The sequence below is a fragment of the Rhinolophus ferrumequinum genome, chromosome 3, assembly GCF_004115265.2.
Source record: "Rhinolophus ferrumequinum isolate MPI-CBG mRhiFer1 chromosome 3, mRhiFer1_v1.p, whole genome shotgun sequence".
NCBI classification, from domain to species: domain Eukaryota; kingdom Metazoa; phylum Chordata; class Mammalia; order Chiroptera; family Rhinolophidae; genus Rhinolophus; species Rhinolophus ferrumequinum.
The window spans coordinates 36396380-36424180 of NC_046286.1; the positions used below are offsets into that span (position 1 = coordinate 36396380).

The 27801-nt window shown below is 32.8% G+C and overlaps 1 protein-coding gene and 1 pseudogene across 8 annotated transcripts in view; one reads left to right on the forward strand and one right to left on the reverse strand.

The window, feature by feature from the left end:
- Positions 1-27801, forward strand: part of SENP6 (SUMO specific peptidase 6) — a 101924-nt gene that overhangs the window by 24543 nt on the left and 49580 nt on the right. For 5 of the 8 annotated variants that reach the window (XM_033096533.1, XM_033096539.1, XM_033096526.1 and 2 more), the window contains 4 exons: positions 1978-2038; positions 16432-16574; positions 17596-17700; positions 21985-22005. In XM_033096533.1, the coding sequence (XP_032952424.1) occupies positions 1978-2038; positions 16432-16574; positions 17596-17700; positions 21985-22005 (330 nt within the window). Of the gene's footprint in view, positions 1-804; positions 913-1977; positions 2039-16431; positions 16575-17595; positions 17701-21984; positions 22006-27801 lie in introns of all 8 variants that reach the window. The other 3 variants (XM_033096548.1, XM_033096512.1, XM_033096556.1) reach the window with 3 other exon arrangements.
- On the reverse strand, positions 7712-9980 carry LOC117016836 (BTB/POZ domain-containing protein KCTD3-like; annotated as a pseudogene).

Consider the following 27801-nt stretch of genomic DNA (forward strand, 5'->3'; position numbering starts at 1 on the left):
AAGAACTTTTTTTCCCTCAGATATTTTATAAAAATGAGACTTCATTAGGAAAACAATTTATATTCCATGGAAATATTTTTAAGAATATGGTATTCTTAAAATACTGAACTCTTTTACAGTAGTATTAAGGAAAAAGCAATCCTTTATTGTAAATAATTTTGCTGTTATATTTCTCCATTTTTTGAAATGTATAAAATACGTGCATGTAACCTTATTAAAAATCAACCGTACTACGGAAGATTTCCAACTAAAGAAATTGTTCTTTAAAAAATACATATATATAGCACTCTATTCATATTTGAGTAGATTAAATGGTGGATTTGAAAAGCCACCATTTATCATGAATAAGTGAACCTAGATTAAGTCCCTTGAATTTTGTATGAAAGTTTATGTTATGTCCTATAATATCCTTCTTCTCAATTGTAAACCCCCGCCACTACCACACCCATCTTAGATCAGATTCCCGCCAGAGAAAGCAGAAACACTGTAAATGATAAACATAGTTGCTGACCCAGACAGAAGTTAAGCAAAGTGTTCATTACACTTTGTTAATGTTTAGAATTACTTTTGTGTAAAATTTTAAATAATAGTTTCAATAGAACCTTTTGCATGTTGTGAGATTTGTATTATAAATTCAGCATTGCTATTAGTTTCTTGGTTTATTGATCTGGTTTTCCCCAGGCCAGAACAAACAGCAAATTCAGAGAAATACAAATATGTACACTAAGTTCTACCAAAACTATAAATATGTTTTAGAAATTTTACACAAGAAGTCATTCAGAATATATTGGCTAAATATTGTAGGTGCTTCACTTCTGTCTGGGCAACAGCTCCATTCATCATTACTACTTTATGTGCCTTCACCTATGAGATGTTGAACTGAAGTTTTATTTGAAGGAGAACTTAGAGCTGGTAAGTTTCTCACTTAAAATTGGTACTTTATGGTCTTCTTTTATTTCTTTTTTCCTTTTTATTTGATTATTTCCTAATTTGAAATATTTTTGTTACATTTAATATTTATGTAGTTTTGAAAAAATGGAATTAAACCTGAAATTAAGTTGAGTAGGAAGTATACCATTTTTAAAACATTTTATAAAATGTTTGGAAGGAGAGAATTATTAACATTAAAATGCTGAGATGTGTATAAACAGTAATGAAACTAACATTTTACATTTTTATTATAATTAGGCACGATTTTACTAAAAATAGCTTAGAGTTGTCCTCACAAGGGTATATTTTGAGTTTCTTTGTGAGAAGATTTGTCATGGATATGTGAAAAATTCGTCTTTTCAGGTGCTCCCTGTTTGTATGTTTCATTTATGAATTGTACTCTTTGGTTCGTCCTTATAAGTGGATCCTCAAGTGGATGGTTTTTGAACATGTTGAGATTAATATGAACTGTTTGTTAATGTGTCCATCTGGTCACTTAGAATCTCAGGCCAATGATTCTTAGTGAAGGGTTGATATTTCCTTCAAAGTGGTAGAGGTATAATTATTTTACTATGGTAATACCATTGGAAATACTTTGCATTAGTTAAGGTCTTTATACCAGTTTATTTCTTCTCTAATTGTTTCATTGTCCTTTTCCCCTAATTTTAAATCCAAGAAAGAAAGTAAAAAACCCTATATGAAATCCATCGTTAAGAAAACAAATAATGTGTTCATTTATGGCAGGGATCAACAAATGATGGCCCACAGGCCCAATCTATACCACCACTGGATTTGTTAATAGTTTTATTGGAACAGCCACACGCATAATCTATGACTGCTTTTCAGACTACAATGGCAAAGATGAATAGTTGCTATAGAGGCCACAGGGCCTGCAAAGTTTAAAATATTTACTCTGTGTCCCTTTACAGAAAACATTTGCTGATCCCTGAATTATTAGGTGTGCAGAAGATAAAACTTCTGAATCTGAAAACTAATGTATGGGTTGTAATTTTCACTTAAAGTTTGTTCCCCCTTTTTTCTATGTAGTGAGGCAAATCTACTCAATGTAGATGAAGATGAGGATTCTGGAACCTCAAAAGGAAAAAAGGCAAGTGTTGCTTTTTTAAATTTTAAAAAATTTTAGGTTATATACTAAGACTAAGTAATTCAAAAGATGGTTATATTTTTAAATTCTAAGTCCCACTCACTTCCCCACCCCAGAGGCAAATGGTGATCCCAGTTTCTTGTTTATCCCATCAGAGAGATTTTATGCGTTAAAATGAAAACATATTATCTCACCCCCTTACACAATTGCTAGCATCCTGTACACACCTTTTCTAATCTTACTTTAAAAAATTAATATATCTGGAGACCATCGATAAGAATTCATTAAAAGCACTCTCATTCTTTTTAATGAATGCATAGTATTCCATTTTATGTTGTACTATTATCCAGTACCACGACGTTTATTGTGTTATCCACTTTTCCTCCCCTAAAATAATGTTGAATGAATTAGCCTTCTATAGGGTTTATTTTGCACACGTACAAGTATATCTATAGGATGAATTCCTATAAGTAGAGCTGCGGTATTAGGAGAGATACATTTCTAATTTTGTTATACCTGATTTACACTTTTATCAGCAATGTCTGAGTGTGCCTGTTTTCTCATACTTCTGTTAGTGTTACCAACCTTTGGATCTTTGCCAGTGTAAAATAGTATCTCAGTGTAGTCTTAATATACATTTCTTTTATTATGAGTGAAATTGAAAACATTTCATATGTATAGTCCATTTATTTCTTTTCTAATAGTTGTCATTTAGTATCCTTTGCACATTTTTCTATTTGGTCTTTGTAATATTATTGATTCATAGGAATTCTGTTTATATTGAGTCTAAGATACACATTTTTTCATATTTTGAGATCTCTGAAATCTATCTAGATGCATATTATAATGATGGCATGACATGGTTCAATTAAAAATGTTTCTTTGCATATTAGTGCATATAACAATAATGCATCTTATAAGAGTTTCTTAGGTTTGACAAAATACTTTTGGAGAAACTGGTCAGTTCCTGTGATACTAGTTGCTAATACTTTAAACCAGTTTTTTTCACTAGTCTTTTTTCTTTGCTTTTGGTGATTATTGCCTTGGAGAAAATGTATTCTTATGTTGTGAAATGTATCAGTCTTTTTCTTTTATGGCTTTTGGGTTTAGTGTCTTGGTTCCTAATGATGTTAACTTACTTTGTCCTTTTAGATGCATTAAGTAATTTCACAATACCAGTCCAAATATAATTACTAATAAAATGACTTTACAATTTTTTATTCTGTTTGTTTCTTTGTTGTTGGTGTTTAGTGACACCCCAAGGTATATCTCTCTAGAAATACATATTTAAATTACTGTGTTGAAATTATTTCTGGTTGGTAATTTCACTAGCTGGATGAAAGCTAGGGTTTTTTTTGTTTGTTTTTTCTTTTTAGCCTTTTTTTTTTAATTTTGAGAAACTGCTTTTTTTAAAAAAACAATTTAATTTGTTTTATAACTATGGAAAAATATTTACATGGTTCCAAAGTCAAAAGAAGGTTTTTATTCACAGAATTCTAGCTTTTGTCTTGATTCCCTCTATCCCTTTTTCTTTTACCTATAGGCAGCCTGTTTTAAAATTATGTGGTTTAGCCTTCCATGTTTTTTTTTTTTTTTTAAATTATAAGAATATACCACCCTTCTTGGAGAAGGTAGTCACACTGTTCAGTACCTTGATTTATTTTCATTCGCCATATTTTGCCATGTGTAATGCGCTCCCATGTATAATGCACACCCACGTCTTTAGCCCAAACTTTCAGGGAAGAAAATCTTTCGTTTTGATTTTTGAATTCAAATTTTTATTTGTTTACATTTAGGTACTTGTTTTTTGTATTATAAAAGAATTTTATCATTTACTTTTTAACATAGTACAAGAAATTTTATGTAACAAATAATTACAAAACACAAGAACAGATAAAAAGGACAATAAATTTTATGTACTGGTAACAAATTTACGATATTTACACATCATAGAAGGCCAAGAACTCTTCGTAGTGGCAAGTTCTTCATAAGTTCACAAAACTGATGATCATATTCCAGGGTATTATTTTGCTTATGGGTATCGTTATTGATTTCTAGAGTTACACTTTTAACTCGTAAACATAAATAAAAGAATTAAAAACATTTATATAGATACAGAATTCGTACTAACCATCTATAATGCACATCTTATTTTTCCCTCACAAATTTGGGCAAAAAGTGTGCATTATACACGGCAAAATACAGTAACAGTATAATCTGTAGATCAATCTACAGTAGAGTATTTAGAGATCTTTATCTCTTTTAGTGCTCCATAGCGTTCCAGGTAATGGATGTAGCATAGATATTCAGTTGATCTCCTATTGATAAGCAGAGGGTTTTTCCCCGTCGTTTGCTTTTACATGTAGTGCTTTTAATAAAGCCTTGTGCTTATGTCTTTTCATATCTGTACAGTGTAGTTGTGGGATAGATTCCTAGAATTGTAGTTATTATTTCAGAGGGTAAATTTACAGGTAATTTTGCTAGATATTGCCAAATGCCTTATTCATAGGGGTTAGCACTTGCCATTCCGCTAATAACATATAAATGTTCCCATTTCCTGTAACCTTGGGGAGTTTATGGTCAAATTTGAATTTTTGCCAGTCTGACATAGCAGCACCCTCTTCACATAGTTCCTGTACTCACCATTGAATAATTTTTTAGGAACTTTAAAATTTACTCCCCTTCCATCTTTGTAAGGGTGTTTTTTTTTTTTCCACATCTCTATTTTGTCATAATTTAGGGAATTTATAGAATTTGCAGTTTTTCTCTTAGTACTCTAAAGTTTGTCTTTATAAAATTACGCACACTGAAAAATTATAATAAGGTTTTGCACATTGCAGTTTTCTCAAGCTTTTATTTTACATCTCGATTCCTCAGGGTACTACTGTTGAGATATTCTTCAGGGGGACAAAAACAGTGAACTTTGTGGGGAAAAATAAAAGGTGTTTTCCATTATTAACTTCTATGACATTGGTCTTCAATTTTTTTTTTTTTGCTTGCAGATGTCCTTAATTAAAAAAAAAAAAGTATATTCCCTGTTACACATTGTAAAGGATGTGAAATGTTGATATTTTACAGTCTGTTTTCGTTTTTCATTTCAAATATGCATATTAATTTGTGTTTTCATGAGAATCATTTCACTTCAGAATTCTAAGGCAGGAAAATATGGCCTTGGTTTTGACTTGAATTTGTTACCTCATTGTAATACGGCACAGCAGATTTCAGTCTTTTTTTTTTTTTAAAAAAAATATGCTTTTTTTGAGTTGTTCTCGCTTGATTTTTCCTTGGAGTAGTGTTTTTTTTTTTTTTTTTTTAATAATTAGAGTAGAAGATACACAGTTCATAAATGCAAATTTTCATCACTTTGTCTTTCCATTTTACAGTATAGCTGAATTAAGAAAATCCTACTGTAGTCCAGAATACCCAGTTTTCTAATCCATGGTTCACTTTTAACAGAAATATATGTAAAACAGGGAAAGATATGAAGCTCTACTACTATTTTATGTGCCAAAAGAGATTCTAGATGCTAATATTTCAAATTGTTCCTTTCAGGAGGTTTTTAGATTCTTAATACAGTAGGTGAGAATTATGTCTTTGTTTTATAATGTGGGAAAAGGTCTATTGCGAAATGGGAGATGGGGAAGGAGATATTGTATAATGCCTTTTTTTTGTAGATAGGCTTTAAAGTAAATCAGTTTTTTTAAGAAAGTGTGAAAATGGAGATTGAGGATTTAGGAGTTGATTTCTTTAAGCTGTCCATGCCTGTTTATCCTTTTACAAAATCCATGTGTATCCTATGGCTTTATATATCCCTGGATTTTTAATGGTTTATGGGCAATATATAGTTCCATATGGATTACTGATTTAAACTAATATTGCTCTTTTTCTCCATTTGAAAATGAGCATGGAATTAGGAGAAAGACCTTATTTTGGTTCAAAGTGTCTTAATATTCTTCCTCTTCTCTTTCACAGAATGACCTCTTTGCATTTGGGCTTCTGCCCTTTCATTGTGCCTCCTTAGAGTGCATGTCTTTCATTAATTCTGAAAAAATTCAAGCTATTTGTGAATATTGCCTTTCCACATTCTTTTTGGAACTCTTAGTAGATATAAGACAATCATTTTTAAAAATATTTTTTAACCTATATTATATATATATGTGTATGTGTGTGTGTGTGTGTGTGTATGTGTGTGTGTGTGTGTGTGTGTGTGTGTGTGTATGAAAGGATAAAGGACAGAGAAAGAAATTATCCCTGTATCATAGTCTAGGTAATTCCTTCAGTTCTAGCTTTCAATTCACTAAATTTTTTTTAAAAGTCTTAATCCTTTTTGACTTAATTGATAAATAAGTACAGGAGAACTGCTGTGAAATCACTGGCAATGTGGTAAACTTTAAACTGAAATATATGTAAAACAAGGAAAGATAGGAAGCTCTAGTATTTTATGTACCAAATGAGATTCTAGACACTATTTCAAATTGTTTCTTTCAGGAGGTTTTTAGACTCTTAATACAGTAGGTGAGAAATTAATTGATAAATAAGTACAAGAGAACTGCTGTTAAACCACTGGCAAGGTGGTAAACTTGAAATAATTTATTTCAACTTGACTCACTTATTATATTTCTTGGAATGGGAATATATACATTTTTTCACCAAAAATGCATAATACTTTAATTTTACAATTACCCTATTTGCAGAAATTTGAAAATCATTCCAATTAAATGGAAAAAAATACAAAAAATTTTTATTCTCTTACAATTTAAAATGCATTCAAAATAACATTTTACAACTGCCAAAACCTTTAACCCAAAATTCAAAACTTCAGTCTCATAAGCTTAACAAAAGGGCCACATCCTGATTTAATTATCTTAATTATTAACACTGAAAAATACAGTGGCTCCTAAAACAAGGCAGACTAGCAACTGGTACAGTTTTCCCTTCTGGGCACTCATAGCTTTGTCCTTCATTATTATTTTTATTTCTTTTGTTCAAACACAGACAATTACTCCAACTTTAAAGGAAATTGAAATGGACTTTGGGCATTTAATATTGGTGATGCTTGCTAAGATTTAAGAACTCCAACAATAAGAAACAGAAAATTACCTACAATTAAAATTATCCTAAAGGAATTCCTACTACACAATATAATTTGTATTCAACATTAATAGTGTTTTTGAATTACATGATTTTTTCACAAACATGGCGACTCAGTAAATAATCTGATAAACACTTTGCAATCACAATAAGGATTGAGAGACTTAGTCCAAAGAGAATCATGTGATTCGTTTACGATAACATTGCAAGACAAGTCTCAGGCATAGTCAAGATTGGGGATGCAGTCTGGTGGTTCCCATGCTTTAAAGTGGTGCTCATTTACATTGGCATCATCTTATTAAGATGTGGTACTATAGTTCCAAAATCCAGGGAGTAGCTACACAGTGAAATGGTTTGCTTTACAAACTATTAATTAAATGTACTTATAAAACAAAAAAGTCTTCAAAAAGGTCAAAAGGGGTACAGTTATTTTATCTCCCTTACTCCAGGTAATTCTGTTAAAAAGATACGACATGAAGTCCAATTTTAATTTGTAAAGTTTGGTGTAAAAGCAAATGCATTGAAATCCAGTAATGTTTAGCTTTCATCTAAATTAACAAAACAACTATTCATTTTGGTGAGTTTTCACAAGGTGTACTCTTGACCTGAAGAATCACTTTTTTTTTTATACCCAGGGGATGGAGTGGTCTTTGTAGGGGATGGGGACGCAGTACCAGGTGAGTCAGTCCCTCCATCGGAAGTACTTGGGAACAAGGCCAGATAGGGAACTTTCTTTCTTCCAAGGAGTCCTCCTCTTCCAAATAAGGGAAGTTTCTTTCTTCCAAGGAATCTTCCTCCTCCAAATCCTTTCTTCGTTAACTTCATTTTATTTTCATTTTCATCTTCTGATGAGCTTTTCTTGGATTCTAGACAAGCTTTAGCTATTTTATGTGCTTCCAATCCAATATCTGATTCTCTCATACTTTTTATTTCTGTTCCAGGAGACTTTCTCTCAGACACATTACATTCCCGTTGCTCACTTTACTTCAGCTTGTGTTGGACCCAAGTTACCATTTTCAGGCACAGCTCCTTCTAATTTCTGTTCAAATTAATAGTCTGGAAGCCCCTATAACTGAAAGCTCTTGTTCCTCCTTGCTCTTGCTAACGGACTCTCTCTGTAAGGCCTCATGGAACCATAAGTAGCGACTTCGTGGATGGTTTCATGGTACTGGAGCTGAAGGCTAGAATTTGGTTCATGAAGACGGCTATGCTGAACCACAGAAGTTGCTGGATTGATGTTAGATGTAGCACAGAGAGATGTGCTCAGATCACACTGATCCAGTAATTTTAGTAGTTCTTCAGTGGGACCACTTATATTCTTATCTTCACTTTTGTTAACCATATCCATGGCAGTGGTCAGATTTGAATGCTGCCATTTGTATGGCCTGTGAACAAGTAGTGCCTTAGCCTTGAACCCATTCTACTGGACCCCTCACATTCTCTCACTGTAAGTGAGAATATTGTAGTATAGTCAACAACTTGGATCTGACATAGCCTTTTCCCAGTAGATGAGAGTTTTACAAACAGCTTGTTAGAGATGGAACAACTTTCTTAATAAACACCTGTTGATCATCTCACTCTCCAAAAGGTCTTATGTCGTTTCCAGAGGAATAGCTTCCATGATTTTCTATCTCCTCCAGAGAAAGTATCTTCGGTGAACTGTAAAAGTCTAAAAAAGCTGAGGGCCTGACCCAACTGTCTCTCGGTACTCCACAATAACTCATACTGCTCCAGAGTTCATACATAGGCATTCTCAATCCAGTTACCACTGACACTTGTTTTGGGTGTGAGGTAAACAATCAAAGCAGTAATAGCATTATTTGAAGGATCATCGTAAAGTCCAGTTACAAGAAGATCATTATCTTCATTCACAAAGGAAACTTCTGCATTTCTATGCACTATATTGATCCGTTGTTACATCCTTGTAGAAGGAATGACCCAGCAGTGTCATAACTAGTTATAGGAACAATATCTTGAACCTGCCAGTGCTGAGTGACATTTCCACAGTCCCACCTTCCCTGTATTACTTCAGGCCACCAACTGGTTACCGATAAAGAAGCGAGCATCTACAGGAACACCAAAGCTGAACACTCCAATGTCACTTCCTCTATCTTGAACCCTCCATAAGATGATGCTACTGAGGCAACAGCAACCAGTATGTCTTTGTCTCCATGTGGACCTCCGACCGCTTTTGCATTTAAAGCTACTCATTCAGTCCAATCCAAATATGGGATTGTAAACACTTGTTACCATCCTTAAGAGTCTTTAATTCTATAACACACAACAAAATGGCCATATGCAGCTACAATCCAGTTGTGATGGCCGCCTATTATAGCACCTTTCATTGATCTACAGGAAATTCTAGCCTAACAGTCTCTTCTCCATTTCCAACAGTTTGGGTACCATTTCCCCCAGCTTCACCTTCTGTAGAATTCAGTCCATTCCTAGAATCAGCAGAGTATCAATTGTGTTGTTTGAAAAAAGACACTGCCTCAAGATAAGTGCTCCAATTCACATAAGAGAAGGCTTACTATTGGAGTGATTGCTAATTTACTAATGAAAATTCTGTATCATGCTTGAGAACATTAATACTCCCCTTAAGCCTAGTTCTTTTGTCTGGAGTAAATTTAAAATGAGTGTAAATGCTGCTGGATCTGTATCAATAAATATAGCACCAGTTTCATCTTGAAGGGTTGTAATTCTTCCATTCAGCAAACTGGAAAGAAAAGAATCTGCAATCCACCTAGAGTTTGTTTTGAGGTACTAAATCTGGTCCCTCTGCGTTCAGCTTCAGGATCTCGTCATTGCCGACCACCGCCATAGTGAAGCTGGTACCACAGTACCCTCCCGCCATCTTCTTGGGTGCGCACACCCCCCTCCTGCCCCACCTGGCCGCAGCCGGTGCGCTGAGCCTCCCCAACCTTCCTGCAGCCTGTGGGGGCTCTCTCGCGTTGCCTCCTCCCCTTCACTTTGTACGTCCTGGCCTCCACCTCTCTTGGACCTGGCCTCTCCTGGGCACTGCCACCCCAATTCACTTTTATCTGCCGTTTAATCTATCCATTGTTTTTTTTAAACATTTCAATGACATTATTTGTAGAACTAATATTGATTCTCTTTCAATAATTTATAGTCTAGTTCTTTACTGTTTCCATTTTGTTTTTAAGAATTGAAATGCTTTTAATGTACATTTTTAATGTCTCTACTGATCAACTTAATAGATTCTTTTAGGTTATCATATCTGAAGTTCTTAGGTACTAAATTTCTCGCATACTTGGTTTTGGTAAGATTGACTATGTGATGTGTGATAAGTTTGGGTGGAAAATACCACATGTTGATAATTTTTGCACACTTAGCAGTACTAGTAAAATATTCAGGCGGCAAATATGTATTGAGTACAGCATTCTAGATGCTAGGGAGCAGAACAGACAAGTTTCTTGTTCTTATAGAGCTTAATTTCTAGTAACTGGCTATGCTAGCCAGTCATTTAATGGTTAATGTTATAATATAGTGGTTGGCAAACCAAGGCTCACAGGCCAAATCTGGGCCACAACCTATGGTCTATAAACTAGAATAGGAATAGTTTTTACATTTTTTGAATGGTTTAAAAAAAATCAGAACAATACTATTTCATGACATGTGACAATTATATGAAATTCAAAGTTTTGTCCATATTGGAAAAGCTGTGCTCATTTGTTTATGTATTGTCTATGACTGCTTTTGTGCTACAACAACAGATTTAAATTATTTGGACAGAATTGAGTAGTTTTGATAGCGACTATAAGACCCACAAAGCCTAAAATATTTGCTATCTGACCCTTTAGAGAAAGAGTTTGGTGATTCCCTATACTGTTGTTTACACTGTGTAAATGTGTCGTATATAGATTGCTATCAAGTGAGGGAAATGTATAGCATTTGGATGGGTGGTATATTAGAGTAGTTAATCAGACAATATTCTAGGCCTGCTAACTGCCCACTTTATAGGATGGCTGTGAGAATTATGAGACTGTAATCCACATAGTGCATGACACTAGCAAGTCTTCCATAAATAGCAACATTAAGCATTACTAAATGCAGTATTATTGAATCTTTGTAAACTGGTTTTCTTTTGCTAATTATGATGTGTTTATAGTTGCTTATCTGACATCAGTAAGGCCCATGTTTATAATTGGTTTTGTAACCGCGTGATTATTTTGTGCGAATCCACCTGTACACAGTAGTTTTCCCGATGTTTTGCTTGTATTAGCTAGAAAACTCTCAGGTTGCTAAAGAGGGGATCAGAGGGGAGGAAAACCTCCAGCCTGAATATATCATCTTGACTCGAATAGTAGTAGTGCTCTAATCTGTGAGACAGCGATAAGTGGCTCAGTTTTTACTTATTTACACCTTATTTCCCCCAGAGATTTGATGTAGATTACCAAGAGCACAAATAAAATAAAAAATAAAAATTGTTTCTTAGGCAGAGAGAGGTAGATGTGCCAGGCATGGAAAATGATTTTTATGTTGTATTTTAATTAAAACAGCTCTAAATTTTCTAGCAGCTGGAATTCTGTCCTATAGGTATAATTGTGTTATAGGAGAATCTTTTACAAATTTACATCCTGTGATTCTCCTATGGAGTGATCTCGCCTCCCCCGCACCCCTTGCCCCCAACTATCTTCTAAATATAACATGTTAGGGAACCTTGTCTAAGGGAATTTGACAATATATGTTTTTCATGAGATATGGTTATCTGACAAATCTAGAAGTATTGGTTGGCTTATTGCTGATTGAAGTGGTTGATCCTAGTAACCTATAGGCAACAGAATTGGGAAATTTAAGAATTTGGCTTATATAGATCTTGCTTTAATGATGGGCTTTAGGTTGTCAGTCGCTATGCCCAAATGTGTACTCAGAAGAAAATTTGAAAATGTATGAGCACTTAATCAGAAATACAGTTGGATTAGCTGAGTTATGTGCCTATATAATTGGGTGAGATAATTTTAGTTCTTAAGGGGAAGGATTAACTTTCTGCATGTATATATGGAACTTTAAGTATAGTTCCCTTATTTTTTGAGATGTTCTATATCCTAATGTATTTGAACCTTTTTTTGAATAACATTGTTTGTTTTTGCCTCTTGTAAAGAATCAGTATTTATATTTCTACAAATAACACTATAAAAATTTCTCATGCACTGTAATAGGGGAAAGCATAGGCTTTGGAGTTAGATCAGTCCTTTTTCAAATCCATTTAACTATTTTGGAGAAGTTACTTTGCTTTTTAAGCTCAGTGATCTTTATTTAGTTTGAGTTTCAATAAAGTTTAAATCACACATGGTAAGGAGATTTTGTTGAGAAAAAAGAACTGAAGTGAGAAATTTGAACATGTTAGTCCTGTGTCATTCAGTAGTGTCAAGTAATTGACTTGATATTTCCGGTGCTGAATCCCAGTCTGAAGGACTACTGAAATGTATAAAATATGGAGATTAAGTGAGATATTGAATATAAAGTAATTAGCATAATGCCTACTCATAGGAAACACTGAATAAATATTAGTTGTAATTACCTATATAGAGGAATGAAATCATATGATCAGTCTTTTTTTTTTTAATCATGCTTATCTCTTTATTCTCCCTCTTGAATTATTTTGATACAAATCGCAGATATTATTTATTTTAGTGTGTAAACACTTCAATATGTGTATCTAAAATATAATTGCAATCCCATTATTACATGTACAAAATGAACATAATATCCTCAATAATATCCCATTTGGTGTTCAAATTTTCCCAATTGTCTCATATTAAAAAAAAAGTTTTAATAAGAATCCAAATAAGTTACACACATTGTAATTGGCTGATAAAGCTCTGAACTTTAAAAAATATATCTATATAGGCTTCTCTCCATCTCTTTAGATATTATATTTATTGGAAAAAAAAGTTATTTTTTTCTTAAATTACCTATAGCCTGGCTTTGCTGAGTATTTCCCAGTGATGTCCTTTAATATGTTCCTTTGTCTCTTGTACTTTCTATAAATTAGTAGTTGAACCTAGAGGCTTAATCAGATTAATGTCTAATCCTTTCAGCAAAACTACTTCATAGGTGTATTGTGTACTTCCATTAGGAAGTACATAATGTCTATTCTCTCTCCTCTTTCTGATATAACCTAGATCTAGTTATTTCTTAAGGGTTTCAAAGTGGTGATATTCTATAACATAATTTCCCACCCCATTTACCAGTTGAAATACACACAGCTGTTTGATTATGCTATGGTACAGTTCATATGGAAAAGTCAAGATGAATACTTGATTCATTTGTTTTACTTACTACTTTTCAAAATACTAATATATTGTTGCTTAGAATCCTCCAGTGATGACCAATGATCTTTTAAAAATGTCATTATGAATTTATAGAGTTAGACATATTATGTGTGTTTCAATATTTTTATTGCTGCCCAACATCTTCCATTCTTGGCAATTGGGAGCCTAATTTGACTTAGGCTTCTTTTTATTCAAACCTCGCAGGCTTTGATTCCTTTCTTATTTTCTGGCATAGTGCAGTGTTCTAAACTCATCCTCATAAGACATTTAATCGGCCATTTCTTATGGAGCCCAGGTTCCTTTTTAGTGTTATCCTTGTTTTAAAGCTGAGAAGATGAATTTGGCCAGGGTTTTACAGCTTATAAATGATGGGACTGACATTCTGGCTCAATGATCAGTCTTTAATGGAGAATTTTTCCTTCCAAGATTCTTAACATGATGTGTATCAGACTCAACTAGAGCCGTGGCTCCCCAACATGAGGGTACATCAGATCAGAATCACCTGGAAGATTTCATAAACAGATTTCTGGACCCCACTCTCAAGAGTTTCTGATTTAGGTCTGAGTGGGGCCTGATAATTTGCGTTTTAAAGTGTTTCTAAGTGATGCTGATGCTGCGGATTGAGCAACCACACTTGAAGAACCATGGACTGAGGGCATTTAAAAAAAATAATATGGGAATAGACCTCGATCACGGTGACTGGTTGGATAGGCCTAATTTTTCTTGGCTGAATGCAGCTTAATGACCAATTGTTCATGATAAAATAATTTGTGGGTTTTTTAATTGAAGATATATGTGCTTGTAATTGAGCGGGATCTAATAGTTACTGAATTCCTATCTGCCCATTTCAGCGCTAGGCAATTTGAGTATTTCTTTGTTAATGTGTGAAATAACCTCAAGGATTACAAGGAAAGTTATGTGTCTAGAAAGTGACAACAGGTCTGTTTGATTCCTAAATCATTATCTTTCCACAATAACACGATGTTTTCTGTGAAAAAAGCGTTACCAAATGCAGAATTGATTGTAGTCGCCTACTAATGGAAATGAAAGAGTTTGATAACCTCATTATTTTTATCCCCTATAATTCTGTTCACTATTTTCGGTTGTTTCTCTTGGATTTGATTACATTTTCTTATTTCTTTATGAGCTAGTTTATGAATGGTAGATACTGATATGAAAAATCACAGATAATTTGAGGCCTAGTGTAATGCGGGGACTCTGCTCCCGCTCCCTGCACAAGAACGAGGATATGGTGAGACCAACAGGAACACCAACGGAGCCATGGATGGGGGATTAATACCACTATATCCTCGCTGGCGGCTGGTCGAGACACAAAAGCAAACATCCACCAGTACCCCAATGAGGGGTCTTCCTGCACCCCAGTCTCGCTGGCGGCCGGGTGAGACTCAGGAAGTAGGATCCACACAATCTGCCGTGTAATCTGCTTGCTAACCACACTTGTTAACCACAATCTGCAGTCCGCTTCTCTGCCAAAACACCCAGCCCCCTTGCTAGCATAGCCATGGCAGTTATATCAGTGGCTAATGGCTAACTGGTTACAGCTGATGGCCATCTACTACCCGAGCCAGCACCTTTCCTCATGAGGCTGAGAGCCTGGAAACTGCTCTCTGGGACTCCGTCCCTACAAAGGCCATCTGTACTACTTGATAGATCTTGAACTCGACTTTTTGTCTCCTTACTTCCCTGAATCTGTTGGAAATTCATCTTAGCTCCTCAGCTCTCAGCTGCATCTACTGGAATCAAAAGGTGCCTTAGGGAAAAATAGGAATCTGGGCTTAAACTTTTGAGTTTTCTTGTCCCTGATCTTCAATTCTTAATTCTTTATGCCTTGGTAGCCCTCAAATTCCTGAAATAGATTTTTTTTTTTTTTAATTTGTAGTTTGTCCAGCTTTTCTAGTTGGTTTCAGAGAGTGGAGGGAAGATTGATCTGCATTACCTAATATGCCATTACCAGAAGGAGTCTGAAGTACATGGCTGTAAAAGATTAGGAAGTAAAGAAATATCTCAAGGAAGAGAAAGTGACAAGCAGCATGTCCAAAATAGATCTTTTTGTAATTATGTACTGTAGATACGCCTAAAAACAAGAATGGTGCTGGTACCATGAACTCTCTCCTTAGGACTATTTCAGTGTGAGATTTTTTTTTTTTAGTGAACTGTTAGGTTTCTATAGAAGTAATTGGGAAAAAAGCAAGTTGCTATCATCTTATGACTATATTTTCTTGTAAAAGAGTAAAAACTAAAATAAAATATTAGACTTGTTTCGAAAATAAAATTAAAGTGTATAAGAATGACTTTAAAATTTTTGTTTTGGGTAAATCATCACTAAGAACTGAAGACCTTTGTCTTGAATGTGAAAGCAGCTTTTAAATGTTCTGTGCAATGAATGTAATAAAAGTAGTTTTCTTTGTTGAGAACTTCCCAAGGATGGTGCATTCTGTTGTCAAATTGTGATCTACCTAAAGTGATTGTTATTGATATGTTTATATTATCATTTGCAACTGTGAACTTATGAAGATAACTTGGGTTCTGTGTTTATATGGAAACTTTGATGCTAAGGCCAAGTCCTGGTATAAGTTAAAATGACAACTTATTACAGTATTTGTCTGTAGTGCCCTACAGATAGCAGCAAGACCTGTTCAGCAGGGGAAATGTTTACTTTTTACTCTTGGAAAAGAGCTATCCTAAGATCCTCTATCCTCACCCCTTCTGTTCTTCTCTTTTAACTTTCCCGAATATCTTTTGAGATATTTAAGTCAAAGGAAAATAATGTCATAAAATACCCATGTTCCTATATATTTGTGTTGTCCTTAGGAAAAAAGTATTATAGTTGAATTACTCTTAGATCCATGTCACTGCCATCCTCCCCCATCCCTAATAGCTGGTACACTTTTACTACCTTTTTAAGGAATGGGTTTTCAAATTGTTGATAAATTGTCATATTGTGGTATTTATTGACTCTTTAACGTTTATGGATTTTTTTTTGTACAGTTAAATCGTCAATCTGAAATTGTTGCTACTAGTTCTGGTGATTCCTGGAAGACATATGCAAGACGAAACAAGACTGAAAGTTTAAAACCTTTGAAAGGCAACCCAATTGGACTTCATATGTTGAGCAACAATAAGAAATTGAGGTATAGGCATTTCACCACACCTTCCTACATAAAAGATTAAGGGTTTGACACTAAAACTAACTACCTTTGTTGGCCAGTTGACCCAGTCTATACCTTTTCTTGTCACTTTGTCAGTAGGGCTAAGAGGTAGAGTTTTCCCAGTGTTTGAATTCTTTGCTTTGAATCTTGAGAGTATGATTGACTTCAGTGATTTCTTGGTTCCAAATAAAAATATTGCAAGAAAAATTTCTGTAGACTGGAATTTCATAAGAGGAGCTTGCTTTCATATGCTTAGTAAAATCTCGACCATGATATGAAAAGTAGAAGGCATCATAGGGTGGATGATCATGTCTCCTTTAGGGAATTCTTATCAAGACTCTTTTTATTTTTCTTATTTTAAAGATTTCTTATTTCTCTTCTAGTTATAGCCCACTTTTCCTAGTGCTTGTCATAGTGAACCACTGTTACTGATATGATTGGGCTGTTAAATCTACTAGAAATAGGGTTGAAAATCACTATTTCATTTCTACTTTGTTTTATAGGCAGACAACAGGCACATAAAGGCTAAGCAACTTTTGGGTCAGTGGCAGAATGAGGTGTGGAATTTAGGACTCTTTTTTTTTTTTTTTTTTACAATTAACATTTTTATTTGGGCTTATAATAAAACTTTGTAATCCTCATAGTTTTAAAGCATTTTTATAAATAGTCCCTAAATAGACAATAAGGAGAGAAAATATATGAGAATTAATTTATCAGAAATCTTATAGTATAAAACATTTATTTAGGATTCCTGATTTCTAGTCTTGTATTCGTCTACTCTTTATCTTCTTTCATGAACTGGATTGGAAATATTCAGAGACAAATTCAGAAAATGGAAAACTACGAATGGATAATTTAACATGGCCAGTTAGGTTTATCTGTACATTTTTTTTTTTTAAGTAAACGTTTTTTGTGCATGTGCTCAGATTTTCAAGGATTTATTTTGCATATGTGTGTGTAATTTTCCCCTGTTCAATTTATTCTTTGTTTCTTGAATCTGCAGTGAAAATACACAGAATGCTTCACTATGTTCTGGAACTGTAGTTCAAGGTAGACGTTTTCAACATGCTAATGCACAGACACCAATAGTAAAAACAGCAGCTCAAAGGTAAGGATTCTAATTGCCTCTGGTGTACATATACTATCCCTTTCATAAGCGGTTTTTTCACTTTCTTTTTTTCTAACTATGTGGAATTTTACTGTTTCCATTGTAAAGGTATATTCATTATCTCCGAAATAATTCATGTCTTAGAATTTTGTTATTTTATATCTACTTTTGAATAAATCACATTCTGTAAATAGAGACTTTTTAAATAAAAGCATTTCTATTGCATTATGTTCCCATTAAATCTTCCTAATTTTACAGCATTGAACTTACAACATTTGAGAGAAAAATCTTCAGTTGGTGGTTTAGCTCTGATGAGTAAAACTACAGTTATTACCTTACTTTGTAAGATTTATAGGATTTCATAGTATCAAAATAAATCATATTATTAGTTTTAAATGTTTGAGAAAATTTTGTTTTAGTAGATTTGGATGTTTTCATTGATTGTGAAAATACTACTTCAACCTTGAAATAATGAGAGTAACAGTGGAGAAAACTTGGTGTTTTAAATGCTTTTGAGGTTTTTCATTACCATTTTTGGATAGTTATGAAATTTCAGTTCTGAGTCAATTTCCGTTGACTAAGAAATTCTTAGACTCCAACAGTTAAATAAATAATCCCTTTATTTCTTGCATTATGAATTGCATAAAATTTTTTATAACTAGTAAAATTTAAAGATTTGGTACGTATGCTCGATGCTGTTCATCATTATCTAAAAATGTCACTTTAGACTGCTACTCATTCAGAAAATGTGTCCTCTTAGAAACCCTTGCTAATTTATTATTTACATAGATTTGCTATATCATAGATTTTTGACTTAAAAACCTTAACTCTTTTTCGTATGTTAGTAAGAAAACCTTTTTTTGCTTCAATATATTTTTCTACCATAGTTTTCACATAACATATTTGAGAAATTCAACTAAAAAGAAAGTTAAATTACTGCACATACCAAAAATTGGCTTGTTTTACTGTAAAGTATACAAATCAAGTTCTCTGGCCTACATGTGGCACATTCATGAGAATAAATAATAAAAGGAGAATATATAGGGGAGAGGAAAGAAAGGTAGGAGGCATAGTTTCTCACACACTAATCACACTGATAGAATACATCGCTGATAAATATCTGTATTCTGAATATTCTGAAAATGTGGTCTAAGTTGAAATACTAATTTATAATCGAGTGATATGTTCTACAACCAAAATTATTATTGCTTTTGAAGTTATCTATTAGTTTGGAATTATTTGCACTGTGTCCTATTTTCCCCGTCCCTCCTTTCGTCATTGGTTATGTTAAAAAATCTGATTTCAGTCTGGAAATTGGTTTGTTTTGTTTTATTCTGGGTGTCAGTATCTGTTACACCTTGCATGTGTATCACTGCTCATCTGTATAAAAGATTCTGTTAATAGGAACTGATATTAGTAGTGAAATATTGTTTCTTTTTAAAAAATAAAAACCTGAATTATTTTGTATTTAAAGAAGTAATCCAGAGTTAAAATACTTGACAAGAAGTACTAGGGTCAATAAGAAAAACCTGACAAGTCAGTTCAGCAGAACAGATTCTACTTATGTTTTATCTCTTATTTACAGAATAAACATTTCTTAGTCCTATTGCAGTGTGTCATTAAAAAGATTTTGAAATTCAAAGACAAGTCATTGAAAGTTTTTCCAGTTTTTTTCCTTCAAAAACATTGAGTGATTTCATTCTACATACCATGCATAGATGAGGTAGAGTAGTCAAAGGAATAGGACAAAAAGTCCCTGTCTTGAAGCTCAAATTTGACTAGGGTAGAAGTCAGAAAGACAAGTACACATGATTGCGTGGTAGGTGCGGTAGTAGAGATATACAAAGTATGTGTAATACTGTTTACAGAGAAGGGAGTAGTAAAGCATTCACAACGAAGTATTCAGTAGCTTTTGAGTGTACTAGCTAGAGGAGAATACTGCATGCAGTAGGAACCACATCTTCAAAGTCATGAAGAAAGACTTCACCTAAAATGTTTGCTAGAAGCCCTTTGGTTTTAATTAGTGTGGTGGTGGCACAGTTGTCAGGCCTCAGATGAGGGTAAGCACACTGGCTTCTAATTTTTCTTATTTTCTTAACTCTTAACTGAAATTAAAGGAAATGCTACCAGCTGGTAAATTCACACACAGTCTACTCTAGGGATAAGTGGTATAACTTGTCTCTTAAGTTAATCAGACCTACATTTTGTATAATTTAGTTCTTTAGTAAGATAGGAGAACAAGTGTGTCACACCTTTTTAATCTAAAAGGAACGAATGAAAATTGTTAAAATCTCAGATCAGATTAGCCACTATTTGGGAGAATATTACGATTCCAGTCTATTTTCTTACTGCTATTCCAAATATTAATTTAATTCATATGTAAAAGTTAGGTTGTTTATGCACTGATAGTAATGGAGGATAGTATTGGTATGGAAAAAGAAACGCAGAACTTAAAAAATATTTATCACTCTATACCATTTTCACCCTTAACTGTAATCAGGCTTGCTAACTTTTGTTTTTTTATTAAGGATAGGTGAAAAGACTTGTAAGGCCCATAGGGGAAAATGAATGAAACTGTATAAAAACCAAAAATGGGAAAATGGGCTTCTGGAATAAGCAAGACTTAATTATTAATTAAAAGCACTACTTTGAAAAAGTATTTTTGAAGTCGTAAATCAGCTATAGATTCCAGAATCATACAGTTTTATTTCCCTTTTTTAAAAAAAATTTTAAGAGCACTATTACACCACTAGTTCAAGAATGAACAGTCCAACAAGAATGTAAGTTGAGATTTTTACAAAGCCTTAGATTGCTAGTTATGGCTTCCCTCCATTTTTTTAAAAGCTTTAAAAAAACAAACAAAGAACAAGTAAGTTCCTCTAGGGCAGGGCTTGAAATAAACACACATTGAAGAATCTTGTAGAAGTGCAATGACTTACAAATTCAGTATCGTGTCATAATAAATGAATTTTTCAAGAATAAGAGAAAAGAGCGTGTGTGTGTGTGTGTGTGTGTGTGTGTATTGGAAAGAACCAAACCTGTTTTTTCTACTACTAGTTATTCTACCTCTTTCTTTTACTCTATACAGGTGAGTTTAAAAAACAAAACAAAAATAGGAGAGTACTAAACTCTTCTCACTTCTTAGGCACAGAGTATAGAGATGGAAATGGCTAGATTAGTACCTAACTTTTGGTTTTCATTTTAATTTTCCTGAAAATAGAATTCAGTAAGAAATAAGTATATAAATAAATATATAAAGTTTATGCTTATAGTTTGTTTCACTTTAATGGGTATAATAATAATATTCCCTCATTTTATGTTATTTATCCAACATAAACTTATTTTATAGAGATTATCCCATTTTTTAATAGCAGAGGTAAAAATTGAAATGTAATATCTTGTAAATTTATACTTTTTTCCTTAGTATTGAGAATATTTCTTTTAAAATACGCGTTTCTTTCCAATGTCATATATGTAAAACCAAGTTACCGTATTAATTGACTAGGATTAAATTGCTATTTTACTTGTGTTCTCCACATGACACGAATACAAGAGTTATGGGGACTTGGATTTTGTAAACTTTGTTTTGTTTAGAGTTCTGAATATTTAGTTCCTTTTATAATAAAGAGGAATATTTCTAGGATGTAAATCTTGTCCTAAATTGAGGGTTTTTTGTAAGTTTTGTAAGTTTAAATAATTGCTATTAATAGCTTTTTAGATTTTCTATGAACTGTGGAGAAGGGTGGATCTTTTATACACTGGACTTTTGATTAGAGACCATGATTTTAAATTCCAGGCCTTTCCTATATGGTTTATGTCTCAGACCATATATTGTATTTAAGGCTTTTATGCAAAAGTTTAAACCTTAATTTTTTTTTTTTTTTTTTACTCAGAAGCAAATAATCACATCTAATAACAGAATTAGAACCACTTTTCTATTGTTCCTTGAAGACTGTTTACATAGTTACTCTAAAATAACATGTATCCTCAAATGTTGGATGGTTAAATAAGGCTCTTTTAGTAATTTTTCGTATCTTTGTACGCTCTTTTTTCTTCCTTAAATATATTTAGAAATAAAGTATTTCCTGTATTGACAAAAACTGAAAACCAATTTTTATATCTGACAAGATTCAAAACGTAGTGTATACTATGTATATATATAATGTGTTTAAAAACTTAATAACTTTAGAGTTTTGCCTTATTGACTGCAGTTACTAAAACTACAATGATATATCACAAATGAGGTCTTGCCTCTTACGTTTTTTTTCTTTTTCATGTTTTAAGCACTCGGGACCAAAAGGAAAGGTAAGCCTGATATTGATGAAACTAGAGCATGGATAAAACAGTAAAATATCAGATTATTTATATGCTTTGAAAAGTATCCACCGATCTGAGTCATCATTAAAGCTTAGTAATTATTTTAATAAAAGGCAACATTAATAGCACACCATATTTGATTTATGTGGTTAGTGTTTCACCATAATTCTTAATACACATTTTTTCATTAGTGGTTATTATATATTTATACAGATGTGTGACTGTTTCCCTTTTAAAAATAGAATATTTCAATGCGTTAATAGTAAATTTGATTTCAGTAAAATCTTTCTTGTTATATTTTAGTAATAGTACTTTTGTTTTTACACTTCAGTAGAGTGAGGGGAAAAATGGAATTAGATTACCTTAAGCTTGGAGTTAAAACTTTAACATCAAATGTATTCCTATTCTGACCCCTAAATTTATAACAGAATTTTATGATCACTGTTTTGTTCCCTTTGTGACAACATTGGCAAATACCTTGTCCTTTAGCAGAAATGTGGAATAATATAAATAACATGGAAACAAGTTTTTAAGAACATACATTTCTTTGAGTAGTGAAATGGTTGTAATTGTTCTAAAGCACATGTCCCTAAGAATAGTTTCTCTCCTCAGTGTATATATGTAGAATACTTTGTGGGTATGCATCTTTTTTTCTGGCTTTCCTGAGAGTCTCAAAAGCATTGTGTGAACCTTCTCCCCTAAAAATAGGTTAATAGCCCTTGTATTAAACAAGTACTTTCAAATAATTGGTGAGGTCAAAAGAGGGGATGTTTTATAATTTTAATTATATAATTTTAACTCTAATTTTGTTTAAAGGTATAGAGGAGGCAAAGAGGATAACTTCCAATATTTTATAAAATGCATATATTCCATCTTGCTTCATGAACACTTAAGTTTCTGAAATATAAATTTAAAGGTGACCCTGTCAGCAAGATTTATCACTTGTTTTAAATGAATGGGTTGTGCAAATATTTTACTACTTCTGGGAAAGAAAAATTAGTTTCCTATTTTGTCTATTTTTCTTTTTTGAGCGTATCGTTATTAGATATAGAGTCATTCTGTATTAAAAAAAATTAACTCATAAATGACTGTTTTTTGGAAGGCTATTAATTAGATGTTTGTAATAAAATTGCTAAAGAATATATTCAGACGTTAAATAAGTCTTGATACAGTCATATTGAAAAACTCTTGTTTTATAGAAATAAATTCTTTCCTGTATGCTGTACCATAAGATAGATAAAATATAGGTACTATTTATATTATCAGAAGATTTTACATTATTCTCTTATTCACAATAGCCTTGAAGGGTTTATATTATTTTTCCCCATTGTTTTGGCTTATACATATTTCTATAGAGGAAACTTATTCATTGCTACATTCAGCAGATATTTCAATGACTCTATGTGCCAGGCACTCTTCTAGGAGCAGAGAGAAATCTCTACCCTCTTGGAGCTTACATTCTTGTTGGAATAATACTGGAATAGAAATTAGAGATGTAGAATTAAGTAACCAGCATTAGCAATAGACACACAACCTACTCTAAAATGGGGATAATAATATTTGCAACTTGAAAGGAAATTTGTGAGGAACAAGTGAGATAATTATTTAAAATTGACTTATATACTGTAAAATTTGAAATTTCTGTAACAGTAATAGATACCAAAATTCTTTCAGTCTTTTGTACTAAGATTAATGCCAGGGACTAAATAATGCAACAGCAACTGTTTCTGAAATGCCTGGTAGTGACTACACGAGTGATTTATTCAGCAGCTTAGTTACTGTTAGGTTGAATTGAGCCCATTTGTTCTTTAGATCCTTACACCTAAAATTATTTTATGTTGAGCTTTGTCAGAGATGAACTGAGAAGAGCTTTTGTGTCAGTAGATTTTTACTTTGTAAATATTTTTTCACATAATCCTTTTTCCTCCCTTGTGAACACTAAGCCACATTTTCCTGAATGTTGAAGAGTAATGGAAATCCATTAAAATAAGAGGGACTATAAATCTCTGATTAAATGATTTATTTATAAGAGAATGCCTTATCTAAAAAACAAAAGTTAAGTGGCTCTGGAAGGTTAATCTTTTCCAGGCTTTTTCCACTTGTACTATATACGGGGCACAATGAGGTGAGTTTTAAGTTTAAAACCAAGCTGGACTAAATAATAAATAAAACAATGCTAAGATCCAGAGCTCACAAACTTAAAAAATTTGCTGCCAGTTCTTTGTTGTGGGTGACTTTGACAACTTGAATGACTCAAATTCCCTTCTGACTCATGGACAGATAGTTTGTGAATACAATGTATGTGGTAGCACCATCAATCTAGAATATTTAATCTGGTATTAGAACTTTTTTTTCCTCCCAAGATAAAAAGAATCTGTTGACCCATTATAAAGCTGAAAGACATAGTGATTTTCAAATTAACATTTTTTTATATATTTATTATCTTTTATTGTAAAAGCTGTGCGCATATTGTAGAATTTTAAACAATAAAGAAGTACAAAGTTGGAAATATACAATAAAATATAAATACAATACTAGAAATGTTTACTTAAAGGGCGTGTTTGAAAAGATGAGTATTATAATTAGAAAATTTATAATTTTTCAAAAGCTCTCAAAATAGAATATTACATTAAATCCTGATGCATTTCTTTCTAATCATTTTTTCCTAATGACTTTTTAATATACCTAACATGTGGAGTCATAATAAAAATAAAAATACAGTTGTGTATTCTGAATTTTCACCTAACAGTATGTCCTAGCATTTTTCTCCTATCATTAAGTTGCCTTCTACAAATGATTTTTAATGATTGCATAGTAGCTTGTCCTACAGATACATAATTTATCTACCCATTTGCCCATTTCTGGTTGTGTTTCACTGTGGTATATGACACATTGGTGAACAACTTTGTACATAAATTTCGAAATGCATCTCTGAACTCTCTTAGAAAAGATTCTTTGGGCTAGGTTACGAATGTTTTTTAATGTTCTTGATAAGTTCTCAAATTGTTTTGCAGATAGGTAGTACCAATATATAACAACATTATAAATTGCTGTCGCAAGGTATCTGAAAATAAAATTATATTCAGATGATAGTGTTTTCCTTGGATTTATAATGGTCATCTGAAACCTTAGAAATAATAAGAGTCAAGCATGATGACAGGCTATAAGACTAACATTACTTATAATTTTTTCATTCACTTCTGATCAATTAGAGTATATATTAGAAAGACCAAAATTTCATTCACAGTGGCAAACTAAAAATAATGTCCAGTAATAAAATTAATGATGAATTCTTTATAAATGTACCTAAAGACCCTAATCTGAAGCATGTATTATGTTCTTGGTTGGTTATTTGATATTAACCTTAAATAAGGTAAAATATAAATTTGTATTTATTTACCTCATATAATAATATAAATAATATGTATTATTAATATATATATTATGTTACATAACATAGACATCCTTAAAATAAAGTAAATTTAACGCAGTTTTAGTCAAAATCTCAGCAACTTTATTTTAATAAATTTGACCAACTTTAAAGTTTATTTAGAAGAATATTTGAGAAGAACACAGACTTACTTTTTTAAAAAAGAATAAATGGGGGAAGAGAAGAATGATTTGTCTTGCCACATAATGAAACATACTGTGAAGAAAACAGTGATTAAATATGAGAGCACGAGAAATAGTTTAGGGGGTAAGACAGTAAACAGACTAGAGAGTCCAGATATATTCAGTTTCCAACCAACCTGTGCAATCAAATATAAACAAGTTCACAGAGCCTTTCAAATATCTGAATTTTGATATTTGTACATTGGCTGACAAATTAATATTTTGAATTACTACTGTATGATGGCTGTGCATGGTGGCCTGTGGTTCAGTTTTGACAACATTACCATTCTTGTACAGCAGTGTCTGTATAATTATTTGACCTGATAAATACACTTCTAATTACATTCTGCATTTAGATATACACATTTATTCATTCTAACTATTTATTAATGCCTGCTATGTTCTAGGCATACGGATACAGTGACGAACAAAGCAGACAAAATCACTGCACTCCTATAGATTATATTTGATGGGCAAAGATTGGTAATGAACAAGTAAAACATGAAATAATAAGTTCTGTGTAAACAAGTATAATTGGATGATGAGGTAGTAACAGTATGGATTGCATGTTCAGAGAAACTCTTTTCTATGAAGCTAACATTTAACCAAGGAATAAGTAAAGAGTCAGCCATGCCATGATCATAGAGATGGCTTTTCTAGATAGGGGAGAGGTGGTGCCAAGATATTAACGCAGGAATGAATTTGGCATGTTCAAAGAACCAAAAGAAGGGCCACTATGTCTGGAGCTTGAGGAGCAAAGGGGAAAAAAGAAAATGTTATGAGGTGTGTTTGGTGAGGTCAGCTAGGATCCAGATCATAAAAGGCTTTATAAGATGATCTGAAGATTTTGAATTTTATATTAGTGCACTCACTAGAACCGTTTAGGGCATTTTAGGTAGGGAAGTGTTATTACCTGATAAATCTTTAAGATTAAAAAAAATAATTTTTTGTATATGATTTATAATTTGGCACAATTAAACTAAGTCAGTGACCTTCAGTTAAGGCTAAATATGTTGTACTTTCCAAATAGAGATGTTCTGCAAAAGAAAATAGTCTATGACCAAGTACTCAAAACTATCCTAGCAAAATCTAAAGTTGGGGAGATGGAAAGGCAGTAGTAAAAGGAGTCTTAAGGCCTTTTTTGGGAGGTAGTTTGAGAGGGAAGTAAAAGAATTTTAAAGATCTCATCTTATTTGGATGCAGTAAAACATCTTGCTTGAGGAAATAATTAATAGAATCTTGATAACATATGAACAGAAATATGCAGTTGGAATAAGGGTCCAGAGAAATTATTTGTTAACTAGGAGGGGAAACAATGAATAGCTATTGTGCAAACCAGTAAAAATAGTGGAAAAGAGGAAACAAAGTAAAATAATAAATACAAATATAAAAAAAACTAATAAGTAAGATGTGAGGAAAACATGAAGTCTATCAGCTGTTATAGTAATTGTGGTCAGGTTGAATACATTTAATAAAATAAACTAATTGGGTTAAATCCAGCTATACTATGCTTCTTTTCAAGAATCAGACATAATTAGTAAAGGTGTATTTAGGTCACAAGAGATGCAAACAAAAGGAAAGCATGAATAGAATTTTAATAACAAATGAGATGGAATTAAGAATTAGAAGTACTACGAGGTGTGATCAAACAATACGGTGCATGTTTAAAGTAAAAAAAAAAAATTATAGTAAAATACACATTGCCATCAATCCCCCACAGAATATCCCCCCTTGCTTCAAACACTTATCCCATCATTCTTGCCACTTTCAGAAGCAGTTCTGGAAGTCCTCTTTCTTGAGTGTCTTTAGTTGTGCTGTCGTGGCTGCCTCAATGTCCTGAATCATTTTGACTTTGGGGAAGAGCCAGAAGTCGCATGGTGCCAGATCCGCTGAGTAAGGTGGATGAGGGCCCACCATAATGTTTTTATTTGACAGAAATTACCGTACCAGAAGTGATGTGTGACATTGAGAGTTGTCATGATTAAGGATGATTTACGGCACATTTTAAAAAACACTTCTCAACCGTAGCTCACACCTGACAGACTTCACTGAACAAGTTGAAACTTGTCACACACTGTTACTAAGGTTTGACACTCCGCTTCCCATATTGAAGATCTCTCCCTTTCTGTTGGATGGCACTCGGCAGCAGCATTCACCATATTTTGTGATTAC